Source organism: Capricornis sumatraensis, chromosome 9 (assembly GCF_032405125.1).
Source record: "Capricornis sumatraensis isolate serow.1 chromosome 9, serow.2, whole genome shotgun sequence".
NCBI classification, from domain to species: Eukaryota; Metazoa; Chordata; class Mammalia; order Artiodactyla; family Bovidae; genus Capricornis; species Capricornis sumatraensis.
The window spans coordinates 4,537,199-4,552,096 of NC_091077.1; the positions used below are offsets into that span (position 1 = coordinate 4,537,199).

A 14,898-nucleotide genomic window follows, 5' to 3' on the forward strand; every position below is an offset into this window, starting at 1 on the left:
GTGGGGGCCCAGGCTCACACCCTGGACTATGGCCCCTCAGCCCAGTCCATCCAGTGTGCCCGTGGCCCCTTCCACAGACTCCTCAGCCCTCACGTCTGTGAATCTGGTGGGCAGGGCATGGGAGGGCTAGAAGGTGTGCAGAACATCGGATTCCAGAGGCCACTGGGGGACAGGACGTGACAGGATAGAGTGAAAGACACAGACCCCATGGGACACAGGACAGAACCTGCAGTGATGCGAGGTGGGGAAGCAGCTCAGAGGTGTGTTTCTCATGGTTCACACACTTGCCAGGAAGGAGGAAGGAAAGTTGTGGGAAGAGGGCAAGGCTCAGATGAGGAAGGAAGGTGGGACGAATGCAGGGAGATGCCATGAAGTTAATAACTGGATGCAAAACTCAGCTCTGCTTTGCCACACATGGTCCTTACCCCTGACAGTGAGGGTGGCTGAGGTCCTATCCTGCCCGCACACACACAGATACTCCCCAGCATCGTCCACGGTCAGCTCACGGATCTCCAGCTCACACACGGCTCCCTCCTGCCTCAGGCTCACTCTGTCCCCGGCTCTGAGGGTCTCGGGCCCCTTCCTCCACTCCACGGGGGCCGCCTTGCTCAGCTCACAGTGCAGAGTGACCGTGGTCCCTTCTGTGGCCTCCTTGCTTCTCAGTCTTCTTGTGAACTCAGCAGGCAAAGCTGAGGACAGAGAGACATGAATATCCGCGTCTCGGGAGAACTCTGAAGGCAGGACGTGACAAGACAGAGAAAAAGACATAAGCTCCCACAGGACACAGGACAGAGCCTGCAGTGAGACAAGAGGTGCGGGGCCGCTCGGAGCCTGGTTTCCCATGGTCCACACAACAGCCCGGGAAGGAGGAAGGAGCTCTGGGGAGTTACGGGAAGAGGGCGGCACTGAGACGGGGAGGGAAGGAGGGATGAGTGCAGGGAGACGACACGAAGTCAGTGACTGGTACCAAACCCAGCTCCGCCTGCCACACGTGGTCTTTACCCTTGACGGTGAGCGTGGCTGAGGTCTTCTCCTGCCCGCACACACATGAATATTCCCCAGCATCCTCCGTGGTCAGCTCACGGATCTCCAGCTCACACACGGCCCCGTCCTGCCTCAGGCTCACTCTGTCCCCAGCTCTGAGGGTCTCGGGCCCCTTCTTCCACTCCACGGGGGCTTCCTTGCTGAGCTCACAGTGGAATGTGACCGTGGTCCCTTCCATGACCTCCTTGCTTCTCAGTCTTCCTATGAACTCAGCAGGCAGAGCTGCAACAAGGTCCAATGGACACAACACATCACCTTCATGCTCCCGCAAAGGATGAAAGGGGCGGTGTGGGACTGTGGAGTGTCATGTGGGCAGGGTGGCTGAGACGCTTACCCTTTACGGTGAGCCTGGCCGACGTCTTCTGGTCCCCAAAACTGCAGAAGTACTGCCCGCTGTCCTGAGGCCGCAGGTCTCGGACCACCAGCTCCAGCACGGTCCCGTCCTGTCGCAAGCTGTACTTGCCTCCAGGCTGCAGAAGCTCATCCCCACGCCGCCACTCCACAGGCCTGACCACGGATGACAGCACGCAGCGCAGCGTGGCAGCGCCCCCCTCCAGCACCTCCACGTCCTTCAGGCCCTCTCGGAACTGCACTGGCCGAGCTGTGGACAGGCATGAGCTCCGTCAGCACAGCCTGCATGGCTGAGGATGGTGGAGGGCAGCAACTGGCAGAGGCAGGCAGGCCCACCCAGCTGTCTGCACTGGGGGCTGAGGATGGGGCCCTGAGAACTCTGCCTGTCCAGCAGGGTGAGCCGAACAGCATGGAGCAGAGAAGGTGGGGCATTACAGGCTACATTTCATCCCCCAAATTCACCTGTTGGCACCCTAACCCTCAGGATCAAAGAATGGAGCCATATTTGGAGATAGGGGTCTTGAAAGAGATGATTGAGTTAAATGAGGTCAGTAGAATGGGTCTTACACCCGTATTATCGGTATCCTTACAAGAAATGGAAATTAGCACAGAGACACACAGAGGGATGACCAGGTGAAGACACAGGGAAAAGATGGCCATCTATATGCCAAGGAGAAAGGCCTCAAGGGAAGCCAGGCCTGAAACACCTTGATCTCAGACTTCTGGTCTCCAAACCCAGGAGAAAATAAATGTCTGTCTTTTAAGCCACCCAGTCTGTGATACTTGGTAGCCAGGCCAAGCCAACTGAGATGGAGATGAGCCAAGCCAAGAGAAGGGACATATGGCAGTGTAAGCACAAGAGAGTCAGCAATGAAGTTAAAAAAGAAAAAAAGACTGCAGGTCAGAAGACCAAGAGAGGGTGAGAGAGGCTTTCAGGAGCAGAAGAAACCCAGAGACAGGACAGACAGCGGGCAGAGTGATATGGACGAACTGCTGAAGATACAGGTGGACAGAAGGAGCCTTAGGACACCCTGCACCCACACGAAGAGGACAGAGCGCGTCCTGGAGTCCCCCTCGCCCCGAGCAAGACGAGAGACGTTGTCAGGAGTGCGGCTGGAGACTGCCCACGCCCCTCTCCCGGGGCTCACCATGGACCCTGACAATGGAACTGCTCCAGGCGCCCGCAGCCTCACACTTGTAGCGCCCGCTGTCCTGCAGGGTGGCCTCAGTGATGACCAGCTGGGCCCGGCGGCCCTCATAGGTCAGCCGGCACCGGGCCGATGGCCGCAGGGGCTTCCCATCCTTGGTCCAGCACACAGGGCTGTCTGAGGCGGAAGTCTCACAGACCAGGGTCAGATCCTCCCCCTCCGTGACTGTGGCATCCGTGAGCCCCTGGGAGAAGACACTTGGCTTCTCTGCAGACAGAGAGGGATGCGTTAGACTGTTGGGGGCTCCTGCAGGAGAAGCCCCAGGTCTTGCTACACACCAGTGCCCACCCGTCCCTACACCCCATTCTGGGCTGCAGACAGGACTACTGGGAGAACAGGATGGGCTCTGTGTGGCCCCGCCCCCGCGCTGACCTTGGGTTCACCTCTGCACACCATGGACAACAACATGTCTTCAGACAGCACCACTCAGCCCTGGGATCCAAAGCTCCAGCCCAAGGGAAGCCTACAGTGCCTTCCTTCTCTGGGAGCCCCAGGGCCTCACCCAGGAGATGGCCAAGCCACTGCCTTGAGGTTGCACGTTCAGCCATAAGGACTGGTCCCCACCATGCACTGGGCACTGGGCCTGCCACCTACCTGTGACCTGCAAGGCAGCTGAGGTTCGCTGGTCACCTGCCTCAAAATGGACGGTGCCTGAGTCCTTGAGCGCCAGCTGCCGCAGGGTCAGCACGTGGTAGCCGCCAGGCTGGGCCTCGATCTCATTGAGTTCATTGGCAGACAGGGGTGTTTTGTCCAAGAACCAGTGGACAGGCTTGTAGTCAGCAGGGGAGATACGGCAGCAGAAGGTGGCCGAGCAGCCCTCCTGCACCTCCGCATCCTCCAAGTCCTCTGTGATGAGCACTTTCTGGCCTGCAGAGACACAGACAGGCACGTCAGGGTGCCCTGGACCACTGCCAAGGGAAACGGGGTGCTCCCCAAGGCCGGATCTGGGGGGGGTGGGCTCTCAGCAGGGAGCCAGCAATGACTCTAACAAAAAACATTAAGTGGGTCTGAACTGAACGGCCCAAAAGCATTTGTTTTAGGCTCACCAGTGAGCCCTCAATTCACCTCTTGGGGCCTTCTGCAGAGCACACACGCTGACCCACAGCACGGCCCCTCCATCACGCTGGGCTCCGTAACGTCTACACCCGTTGTCCCTGTCACAGAAATCACTTAATGCCTTTCAATTTTGTATTAACAGAAGTGTGGGGGGAAAAAAAGAGACATGCGGCTATAACAACATTTAAATTGAATGATTTGGAGGACTGACAACATGAATTTCTAGAAAAAAATTTTTTTGCTGCTGTCTTAGGTATGGTGAAAGCTTAAGAAGACATAAATACTGTTTGGCTGCCAGAGTCCTTCTGCGTTCACAGGTGTCTTGAAGCTATTGCATGCCAGGAAGCAGGGATGGCACGTCGGTTCTTGCTGTTCTTCAGCCCCTGAGTCATGTCTGACTCTTTGTGACCCCGTGGACTGCAGCACAGCAGGCTCCTCCGTCCTCCACCGCCTTCCTGAATTTGCTCAAATTCACACCCATTGAGTCAGTGACGCTATCTAACCATTTCATTTTCTGCCACCCCCTTCTCCTTTAGCCTTCAGCCTTTCTCAGCATCAGGGTCTTTTCCAATGAGTCAGCTGTTCATATCAAGTGGCCAAATACTAGAGCTTTGGCTTCAGCATCAGTCCTTCCAATGAATATTTAGAGTTGATTTCCTCTAGGATGGACTGGTTTGATCTTCCTGCGGTCCAAGGGAACTCTCAGGAGTCTTCTTCAGCACAATTCAAAAGCATCATTCTTCACCGCTCATCCATCTTAATGGTCCAGCTCTCACATCCATACATGGCCACTGGAGAAACATAGCTTTGACTGTGTGGACTTTGGCAGCAAAGTAATGTCTCTGCTTTTTAATATGTTGTCTAGGTTTGTCATACTTTTCCTCCAAGGAGCAAGCGTCTTTTAATCTCATGGATGCAGTCACCGTCCACAGTGATTTTGGATCCCAAGAAAAGAAAACCAATCACTTTTCCCCTTCTATTTGCCATGAAGTAATGGGACCTGATGCCATGATCTTAGTTTTGAATGTTGAGTTCCAACCCAGATTTTTCAAACTCCTCTTTCACCCTCATCAAGAGGCTCTTTACTTCCTCCTCCCTTTTTGCCATTCAGTTCAGTTCAGTTCAGTCGCTCAGTTGTGTTTGACTCTCCGTGACCCCATGAATTGCAGCATGCCAGGCCTCCCTGTCCATCATCAACTCCTGGAGTTCACTCAGACTCACGTCCATCGAGTCAGTGATGCCATCCAGCCATCTCTTCCTCTGTCGTCCCCTTCTCCTCCTGCCCCCAATCCCTCCCAGCATCAGGGTCTTTTCCAACGAGTCAGCTCTTCTCATGAGGTGGCCAAAGTACTGGAGTTTCAGCTTTAGCATCATTCCTTCCAAAGAAATCCCAGGGCTGATCTCCTTCAGAATGGACTGGTTGGATCTCCTTGCAGTCCAAGGGACTCTCAAGAGTCTTCTCCAACACCACAGTTCAAAAGCATCAATTCTTCGGCGCTCAGCTTTCTTCACAGTCCAACTCTCACATCCACACATGACCACAGGAAAAACCATAGCCTTGACTAGACGGACCTTAGTCGGCAAAGTAATGTCTCTGCTTTTCAATATGCTACCTGGGTTGGTCATAACTTTTCTTCCAAGGAGTAAGCGTCTTTTAATTTCATGGCTGCAGTCACCATCTGCAGTGATTTTGGAGCCCAGAAAAATAAAGTCTGACACTGTTTCCACTGTTTCTCCATCTATTTCCCATGAAGTGATGGGACCGGATGCCATGATCTTCATTTTCTGAATGTTGAGTTTTAAGCCAACTTTTTCACTCTCCTCTTTCACTTTTATCAAGAGGCATTTTAGTTCCTCTTCACTTTCTGCCATAAGGGTGGTGTCATCTGCATATCTGAGGTTACTGGTATTTCTCCCGGCAATCTTGATTCCAGCTTGTGCTTCTTCCAGCCCAGCGTTTCTCATGATGTACTCTGCATATAAGTTAAATAAGCAGGGTGACAATATACAGCCCTGACGTACTCCTTTTCCTATTTGGAACCAGTCTGTTGTTCCATGTCCAGTTCTAACTGTTGCTTCCTGACCTGCATACAGATTTCTCAAGAGGCAGGTAAGGTGGTCTGGTATTCCCATCTCTCTCAGAATTTTCCACAGTTTATTGTGATCCACACAAAGGCTTTGGCATAGTCAATAAAGCAGAAATAGATGTTTTTCTGGAACTCTCTTGCTTTTTCCATGAGATCCACTGGACGTCGGCAAATTGATCTCTGGTTCCTCTGCCTTTTCTAAAACCAGCTTGAAAAAAAATAAAAAAAAAAATAAAACCAGCTTGAACATCTGGAAGTTCACAGTTCACGTATTGCTAAAGCCTGGCTTGGAGAATTTTGAGCATTACTTTACTAGTGTCTGAGATGAGTGCAATTGTGTGGTAGTTTGAGCATTCTTTGGCATTGCCTTTCTTTGGGATTGGAATGAAAACTGACCTTTTCCAGTCCTGTGGCCACTGCTGAGTTTTCCAAATTTGCTGGCATATTGAGTGCAGCACTCTCACAGCATCATCTTTCAGGATTTAGAGTGGTGTCATCTGCATATCTGAGCTTATCGATATTTCTCCCAGCAATCTTGATTCCAGTTTGTGTTTCATCCAGCCTGGAATTTCATGTGACGTACTCTGCATACAAGTTAAATAAGCAGGGTGACGATAAACAATGCACGCCTTTCCCAATTTTGAATCAGCTCATTGTTCCATGTCCGGTTTTAACTGCAGCTTCTTGACCTGCATACACGTTTCTCAGGAGACAGGTAAGGTTGTCTGGTATTCCCAACTCTTAAAGAATTTTCCACAGTTTGTTGTGATCCACACAGTCAAAGGCTCTAGCGTCGTCAATGAAGCAGAAGTAGATGTTCTCTGTAATTTTCTTGCTTTCTCTGTGATTCAGCAAATGTTGGCAATTTGATCTCTGGTTCCTGTGCCTTTTCTAAATTCAGCTTGTACATCTGGAAGTTCTCGATTCACATACCCACTGAAGCCTGGCTTGGAGGATTTTGAGCATAACCTTACTGCTGCCGCTGCTTAGTTGCTCAGTCGTGTCTGACTCTGCGCGACCCCGTGGACTGTGTCCCGCCAGGCTCTTCTGTCCATGGGGATTCTCCAGGCGAGAGTACTGGAGTGGGTTGCCATGCCCTCCTCCAGAGGATCTTTGTGACCCAGAGATCGAACCCAGGTCTCCTGCATTGCAGGCAGATTCTTTACTGCTGAGGCACCAGGGAAGCCCAAAGTGAAATGAGTACAACTGTATAGTAGTTTGAACATTCTTTGGCATTGCTCTTCTTTGGGATTGGAATGAAAACTGATCTTTTCCAGTCTTATGCCCACTGCTGAATTTTCCAAATTTTCTGGCATATTGAGGACAGCACTTTGGCAACATTAGATGGCACATCAGGAGGGTGATTTATTCAAAAGGAGATCTCCTTATCTTTGTGTGTCAGTTGTGATTCATGAACTGACACACAAGGTGAAGGCTTTGGCAGGAGGCATTAGCCTGGCACAAGCCTGTGTGTTCTGAATTTGTCCAAAGACTATGTGGTGTTATTATGGTGCACTCACTTGTGTAATTGTGTTAGTCGCTCAGTCGTGCCCTACTCTTTGTGACCCCAAGGACTGCAGCCTGCCAGGCTTCTCTGTACATGGGACTTCCCAAGCAAGGATACTGGAATGGGTTGCCATTTCCCTCTCAAGGGGATCTTCCTAACCCAGGGATCAAACCCTGGTCTCCTGCACTGCAGGCAGATTCTTTACAAACTGAGCTACCCGGAAGCCCCACTTTTATAACACATATGTTTATTTATTTACCATCTATTTAGCTGCATTAGGTCTTAGCATGGGGGCATCAGTAGTTGTGGCAGGCAGACTTAGCTGCTCCAAGGCATGTGGGGTCTTAGTTCCCTGAGCAGGGATTGAACCCACATTCCCTGCATTGCAAGGCAGATTCTCAACCACTGTACTACCATGGAAGTCTGGACACTTGCTTTAATTGCCTTTTTTAAGCATTAATATTCACTTTAGATTAGACAGCTGCGATTCCACTGCACTAACAAAATGTTTTCACTGAGCTCAGTGGATTCACTGTATTTCACTGAAAAAGAGGAAAAAATTCAAGAGTGGGGCTTCTTCATTATTTTCTATGAACAGATCCCGGGAAGGACCTACAGCTAACTTCACCCTGACGCCAGCCCTGGGATTAGCAGGGCTAGGCTCAACCGGCCCTGATGTCCACTTGCCCTGCAACCCTGGAGCAGCCAATAAGCCCCAGTGAAGCCCCAGTTTCCTTATCAGTGAAGTAGGATAATGACAACCCCCAGCCTGCCGGCCCGGTGAAAAGTTCTGTTCAAACCTGAAGACGTCCCTGAGCCAGTGACTCTCCGCAAGGGCAGAGGACATACATCCATGTGTGAGCGCGTGCAGAGCCCACGTGTGAACACACGTGGGGAGGGCTCCAGAAAGATCCACCTGGCAGACAAGTGCACAAGTAGACGAGGGCTGCCAACTCACTGATGCAAGGCCCAGCGAGACCGCCCAGGGCAGCCCTCCTTGGAGACGGGGAAACCGAGGCTGAGTTAGTCCAGGGCCAGGCAGAGCTCTGATCTCTGCTGCTGCTGCTGCTAAGTCACTTCAGTCGTGTCCGACTCTGTGTGACCCCATAGGCGGCAGCCCACCAGGCTCCCCTGTCCCTGGGACTCTCCAGGCAAGAACACTGGAGTGGGTTGCCATTTCCTTCTCTAATGCATGAAAGTGAAAAGTGAAAGTGAAGTCGCTCAGTCGTGTCCAGCTCTTCGCGACCCCATGGACTGCAGCCTACCAGGCTCCTGCATCCATGGGATTTTCCAGGCAAGAGTACTGGAGTGGGGTGCCACTGACTGCCCACCTACAAATCTACTTTAAACAAAGCTTACACCTGAGCACACCACAGGCCTTGAAACCTAGTGGGCAAATGCGAGCAACGGCACAGTGCCCAGGCCTCACCTTTCACCAGGAGCCGAGCCTGGGACTGGGCCTGGCCAATGTCGCAGGTGTAGGTGTCACTGTCTGCCTTCTCCAGGGCGCTGATGGTGAGCCGCAAGGTCAGGCCCTCCTGGCTGGGCGCATGCTTCCCCGAGGCCTGCAGCTCTGTGAGGCCCTTGCGCCAGACCACTGAGACCGCGGGCCGCTCCGTCTTGCAGGTGAACGTGGCTGTGCCCTTCTCCTCCACGTGCAGGTCAGCCAACGGCTCCGTGAACCGGTTTGCCTTTTCTGGTGGAGAAGCAAGAATGAACGGGAGGGTTAGGCCTGTGCAGATGCCATGCAGGCCCTCAGGACGGGAAATCATTCCCATCACAGGTGGTTCTCCTGGCTCACCCCAGACCCTCAGGGACCTGGGCGAGTCCCTTATCTGCTGGGTGCCTCTCTCTTCCTACCTGGGACAGAACGGCTCCCAGGGGTCAGCCCCAGGCTCTCATGGGGTTTACCTTCCACTCGGAGACTGGCTGTGCTTTTGGAAGACTCCGTCTCACACGTGTATTTGCCCGAGTCTTTGAGTGAGGCTGCATGGATGACCAGCGAGGCCCGAGTGCCTTCAGTGAGCAGGTCATACTTCTGACTCTTGCGGATGGCCTTCCCATCCTTCAGCCAGCGCACTGGGGTCCCCTCCCGCGACAGCTCACACCTCAGCACCACATCCTCACCCAGCATGGCCTGCTGGTCTTCCAGTGGCTTCATAATGTCAACTGACCTCTCTGAAAAGAACAGACATGGTGCCCGATAAGGCCTGGCCATCGCTCCACCCACAACCATGGCCCTGGCCATGCCTGGGGTTAAGACAAGGCAAGCACTCAAGAGCTTCCAAGCTCTGGAGGCTGAGACCACAGAGCCCACGGCTCTAAAGCTTCCAACTCTGGAGCCTCAGGCCCAGGGACCTCAGATCCCTGGAATGCTGGGGAGGACCCTGGGAAAGGGAGCTGTTAGACCACAGAATCTTAGGTTCTCACCACTGTTCAGAGCTCTGTAACTCAAAGCATGGCCATGGGATGAGCTTTGTATTTATGCTGGAAGTAGCAGTTCATAAATTTCAATGGCAATTTCACTACCAACATGAGCCATGCACCCTGGGAACTAACATAGCATTTGAACCACGGCCTGAAGGTTATGAACCATGCTCCTGCCCAAAGGCTCCAGAACCTCATCCTAAAGGGTAATCCTGGTCATCCACACATTTCTGGATGACCAGAACCCCCCAGTACTCCAACAGATGCCTCTAGGTGCTCAGCAGGGGCTGGGGAGGCAGTCCCTAGACACAAGCCCTTACAGCTTCCAAGCCCAGGACCCTGGCTCCAGGCTTCCTGGGGAGAGCCCGGGCTCAGGAGCTCCCAAAGCAGCCCCTGGACCTGCCCCAGCCAGTGAGTCCCTGCTGCCACCATTCACCCACCTTTGACAATGAGCGAGGCCTTGGAGGTGAGGCCCCGCACAGAGAAGACCACCTCCCCAGCGTCACTTGGCATGGCATCTCGGATAGCTAGAGTGTACTTGCGGCCCTGGCACGTGGCACAGAAGCGGCCAGAGCTGCCCACTGTTTTCCCGCTCACTGTCCACTCAGCCACGTCGCCAGCGTTCTCATGGGAAAGGATGCACTCGAAGCTGCAGCTCTCGCCCTCCACCACCTCCACTGTCTTCAGCCTCTTGGTGATGCCCACGTGCAGCTCTGCGGGCCATGGAAACAGCTGTCATGCCCCACGAGACAGGCACCATCAACTGACAGCAGCCGCAGGCAGACCCCAGGAGGCGGCACACCCCTGGATGACCCGCATACCCCCCTCTAACCCCGCTCCCAGGAGGCTGCTGCTCCCTCAGTGAGGGTCCTCTCAGCCTCCTGCTGGCCACACCCTGGCAGTCAGATAGCTGACGGCTGTGAGTGGTGACCACTCCCTTCACATTTGCTAGAGCATAACGTGGAGAGAATAAGCACCACCCGGTTGCCACCAGCTTACATGCTCCATGAAAAGAACAGCTCCCCCAAATGAAGGGGAATCCAGCTCTAAGAAAAACTCACCACACCACCCTTCCCCTTCCCGTCTCATCACAAACTGGCCAGACCATCAGGGACCAGCCAGAGGGTAACTGGGCAACACTCCTGCCAAACACATAAGAGGGGAAAGGACTAGGGGAGTGGAGACAGGATAGACATACACGGGACCTCAGGGACCCACCAGAACCATGCCCAGACGGGAAGGCACCTGGGAAGAGAAAGGTGACCTGCCCACAGCTACCTTCACCAGGTGGGGCCATGGCCTGGGCGTCTTCCGGGGGCACCCCTGCCTGACAGCGCGGCCTCTCCCATGCACCACCCTCCTGACGCCTCCCTCCGGGGCCCCTGTGCCTGCCCACACATGCCCGGGTGCAGAGGGAAGTTTCCAGCCTCCGCTGAATCCTTTATCCCCTGGGACTCAATCAAGGAGGGCCAGTCTATCTCCCAGGCTTTGCTCTGTCGCTTGTTACCCCTGGCCCACCTGCCTGCACCTGGGCCTTCTAAGACCTTGTCGAGGCCATTCCTTCAGGAGTCTGCCCCGATCTCTCCAGGCTCAGCAGAGCAGACCCTGGCCTCTGAGAGTGGGTGGGTCCCCCAAACACAGGCACGCCCAGAGCCACGCCCCGGTGCCCTGGCCCCACGTCTGCAGCTGGCCGCAGCACGCACCATGCACACTGACATGGGCACGGGTCTCATCAGTGCCCACGTTGCAGGTGTACAGGCCAGCATCATCCCGAGTCAGGCTGTGCACCACGAGGCCTCGCATGCCCGCCGAGTGCAAGAAGTCGTACTTGTCACTGGGGCCCAATTCCACCCCGTCTTTCCGCCACACCACGTGGGCTTGGTGGTCAGAGACCTCACACTGCAAGGCCAGTGTGCCCCGCTCCTCCACAGACACATCGTCCAGCGCCTTCAGGAATACCACCGGCTTCCCTGCAGGAAGAGCACAGGCGACTCAGGGGACCAGCTGCCACCTCTGGCCCTCTGGGTAAAGGGTGCGTGTCCCAAGGGTCCCCACGCACCACGCACAGCCACCTCACCTTTGACCGCCAGGTGGGCAGAGGCCGTAACCTTGGGGGAGGAGATGCGCACGGTGCCCCTGTCAGCCTGCCGGACCCGCTTCAGCACCAGTGTGTGGCGGCGGCCCTCGTGGGTGATCTCGTGGAAGCTGTCGTTGTACAGTGGTGTCCCGTTGAGCAGCCAGTCCACTTCTTCATCCTCGTGGGACAGCTCGCAGGAGAAGCAGGCACGGCCCTCCTCCGGGACCTCCACGTCCTCCAGCGGCTGTGTCACTGTCACCTTCCGTTCTGCCGGGAGCACGAGGCGGCTTCAACGTGACCGCCACCGCTGCCTCCTCTAGAGACCCTTGGGGGCCCCCTCACTCTCTGCCTTCCACAGTGACCTCCTAGAGACCCTTGGGGGCCCCTCACTCTCTGCCTTCCACAGTGACCTCCTAGAGACCCTTGGGGCCACGCCCCCTCACTCTCTGCCTTCCACAGTGACCTCCTAGAGACCCTTGGGGGCCCCCTCACTCTCTGCCTTCCACAGTGACCTCCTAGAGACCCTTGGGGGCCCCCTCACTCTCTGCCTTCCACAGTGACCTCCTAGAGACCCTTGGGGGCCCCTCACTCTCTGCCTTCCACAGTGACCTCCTAGAGACCCTTGGGGCCACGCCCCCTCACTCTCTGCCTTCCACAGTGACCTCCTAGAGACCCTTGGGGGCCCCCTCACTCTCTGCCTTCCACAGTGACCTCCTAGAGGCCCTTGGGGGCCCCCTCACTCTCTGCCTTCCACAGTGACCTCCTAGAGACCCTTGGGGGCCCCTCACTCTCTGCCTTCCACAGTGACCTCCTAGAGACCCTTGGGGGCCCACACCCCCTCTCTCTCTACCTTCCACAGTGACCTCCTAGAGACCCTTGGGGGCCCACACCCCCTCTCTCTCTACCTTCAACAGTGACCTCTGTGCTGCTCTGGGCGCTGCCGGCCTGGCACCGGTAGACACCAGCATCGTCAGGCGTGAGCCGCAGGATACGCAGCTCTGCCATGTGGCCCTCGAGCCTCATCTTGAACTTGCTGGATGGCGCCAGGGGCGTCTCCTCCTTGTACCACTGCACAGCCTTGGGGGGAGGCTTGAAGTCACAGGACAGGACGACGGACTGCAGCTCCCGCCCCACCTTGGGCTCCAGGGGCCGTGTGAGCACCACGGGAATGTCTGCCGTGGGAAAGCAAAGAGGGAAGCAGGCATAAAGTGGGCCAGACCATGAGGATGGAACCCCCGCGCCCCAGGCCCTGTCCACCCTCAGCCGAGCCATCGGCCAGCGCCCTCTCACCAGAGACCACCAGGGAGGCGGTGGAGCGCGATTTGCCGATGGTGAAGTGCACTGGCCCCGTCATGGTGGAGTAGGTGCGCCGCAGCGTCAGCCGATGCACCGTGCCCTCCTGCTCTATCCCCACGTCAGCCCCCGCCTGCAGCACCGTCTTTCCCAGGAGCCACTTGGCGGGCCGCACCGAGGGGATGGAGGTCTCACACTCGAACCAGGCGGGTGCCGGCTCCATCACCGTCACATCCTGCAGGCCCCGCACAACCACGATGGACTGCTCTGTGGACGAGGGCCAGTCAGCGGGGCAGTCCCGCGGGAGGGTCTCAAGCCCCCCCCTCACCTCTGCAGGGCCTGCTCCTGGGAACAGACCCTCTCAGGGACACTCACATCCTCCTGGGAGCACCCCGAGGCCACCAGTCAGGCCCTTCTCAGGGTTGTGTTCAGCTCTGTGCGACCCTATGGACTGTAGCCTGCCAGGCTCCTCCATCTATGGGATTCTCCAGGCAGGAATACTGCAGTGGGCTACCCTGCCCTCCTCCAGGGGATCTTCCCCACCCAGGGACCGAACCCAGGCCTCTTACGTCTGCTGCACTGGCAGACGGGTTTTTTACCACTAGCACCACCTGGGAAGCCCAAGCCTCCAAGTGCCACAGGCCACAGCCCTTCTCCTGGGGAAAAAAGGAGCAGCTTCCACGCGGCCCTGCCCAAACCTTCTACGAAGAACTGTGCACTGGTCTTCACGTCGCCGGCATCACACGTGTAGGTGTCCTCGTCCTCAGGCTGGACGGCGTTGATGACCAGCTTGCGGTAGAGGCCGTCGCTGACCATCTCGTACTTGGCCCCAGGGTGCAGCTCCACGCTACCCTTGAACCACCGCACCTGGGCACTGGCCCTGGACATCTGGCACTCGAGCACGCCGCGGTGCTTCTCCATCGCGATCTTATCCCGCAGCGGGCGGAGGATGGACACGGGCAGCTCTGGGGGTATACCCCGTGGGGTCAGAGTGGGCGCACAGCGAGCCTGAACCCCCAGGACAGGGTGCTCGGGCTGTGCATCTTCCCACCAGCCAAACTGGGACCCCATGCTCAGGCTAAAAAGAGCCCAGGGGACCCGCTGCCAGAGCCAGCAGGCAGTGCGGCGGAGTCTCACCCTCAGGCTGGCCGGGGACGTGCTGCTCACCTCTGACCACGAGGACTCGTCCAGGGGGCCCTCAGCATGTGCGTGCCCGCCCCACCCTGACACCCCATCCATCCCCTCACCACACAGCCTTACCCTCACCCTGCACACCCCGAATCCTCTGTACCCTGTCCCCTCCACACGTATCCAACACCCGGGCCCCTACCCCCAGCCTGTTCCCAGGCCCTGTCTCCCTCCTGCCCCACCATCAGCTTGACTGTCACCAAGGTCACCAGACAAAAGGCTTGTACGCTCACCTCCTGCAGGGGCCTCACACCCTTTCCAGCATTTGCTGAGGTCCCAGGAGGGAGAATTTACTGGTAACTACATTTTCAATAAAGGAGACCCCAAGACTGCCTCCCCTGGTCCACTCTCTTCCTGCTGAGGAGGGAACACCCCTTTCCCTCCTCCTGGGTCATTTCTAACCTCATTCCGGGAGGTTCCCCAGGACAGACAGCAGGCCTTTCAGCCCCGCAAGACCCGGCACATGCACTTGTCCACACAGACACTGTCCAGCCCCTCCCTTGTGTGGGGCTCCCGTTACCTTTCACTCGGAGCTGGGCTCGCGATTCCGCATTTTCTGCCACAAACTTGATTTCCCCTGCGTCTTCCACCAGGACCCTCCGATAGATGAGAGTGTATGTCCTTCCTGGGGACAAAGCCCACTCAGCACTAAAGGGCAGG

The 14,898-nt window shown here is 56.1% G+C and overlaps 1 protein-coding gene across 1 annotated transcript in view; it reads right to left on the reverse strand.

Annotated features, from left to right (window-relative positions):
- OBSCN (obscurin, cytoskeletal calmodulin and titin-interacting RhoGEF) overlaps positions 1 to 14,898 on the reverse strand; it is a 223,775-nt gene that overhangs the window by 63,489 nt on the left and 145,388 nt on the right. The window contains 13 exon segments of the mRNA XM_068979697.1: positions 426 to 689; positions 1,379 to 1,645; positions 2,544 to 2,810; positions 3,198 to 3,470; positions 8,683 to 8,949; positions 9,165 to 9,431; positions 10,121 to 10,393; positions 11,384 to 11,650; positions 11,758 to 12,024; positions 12,663 to 12,929; positions 13,048 to 13,317; positions 13,749 to 14,015; positions 14,759 to 14,863. Coding sequence (XP_068835798.1) covers positions 426 to 689; positions 1,379 to 1,645; positions 2,544 to 2,810; positions 3,198 to 3,470; positions 8,683 to 8,949; positions 9,165 to 9,431; positions 10,121 to 10,393; positions 11,384 to 11,650; positions 11,758 to 12,024; positions 12,663 to 12,929; positions 13,048 to 13,317; positions 13,749 to 14,015; positions 14,759 to 14,863 — 3,321 coding nt within the window.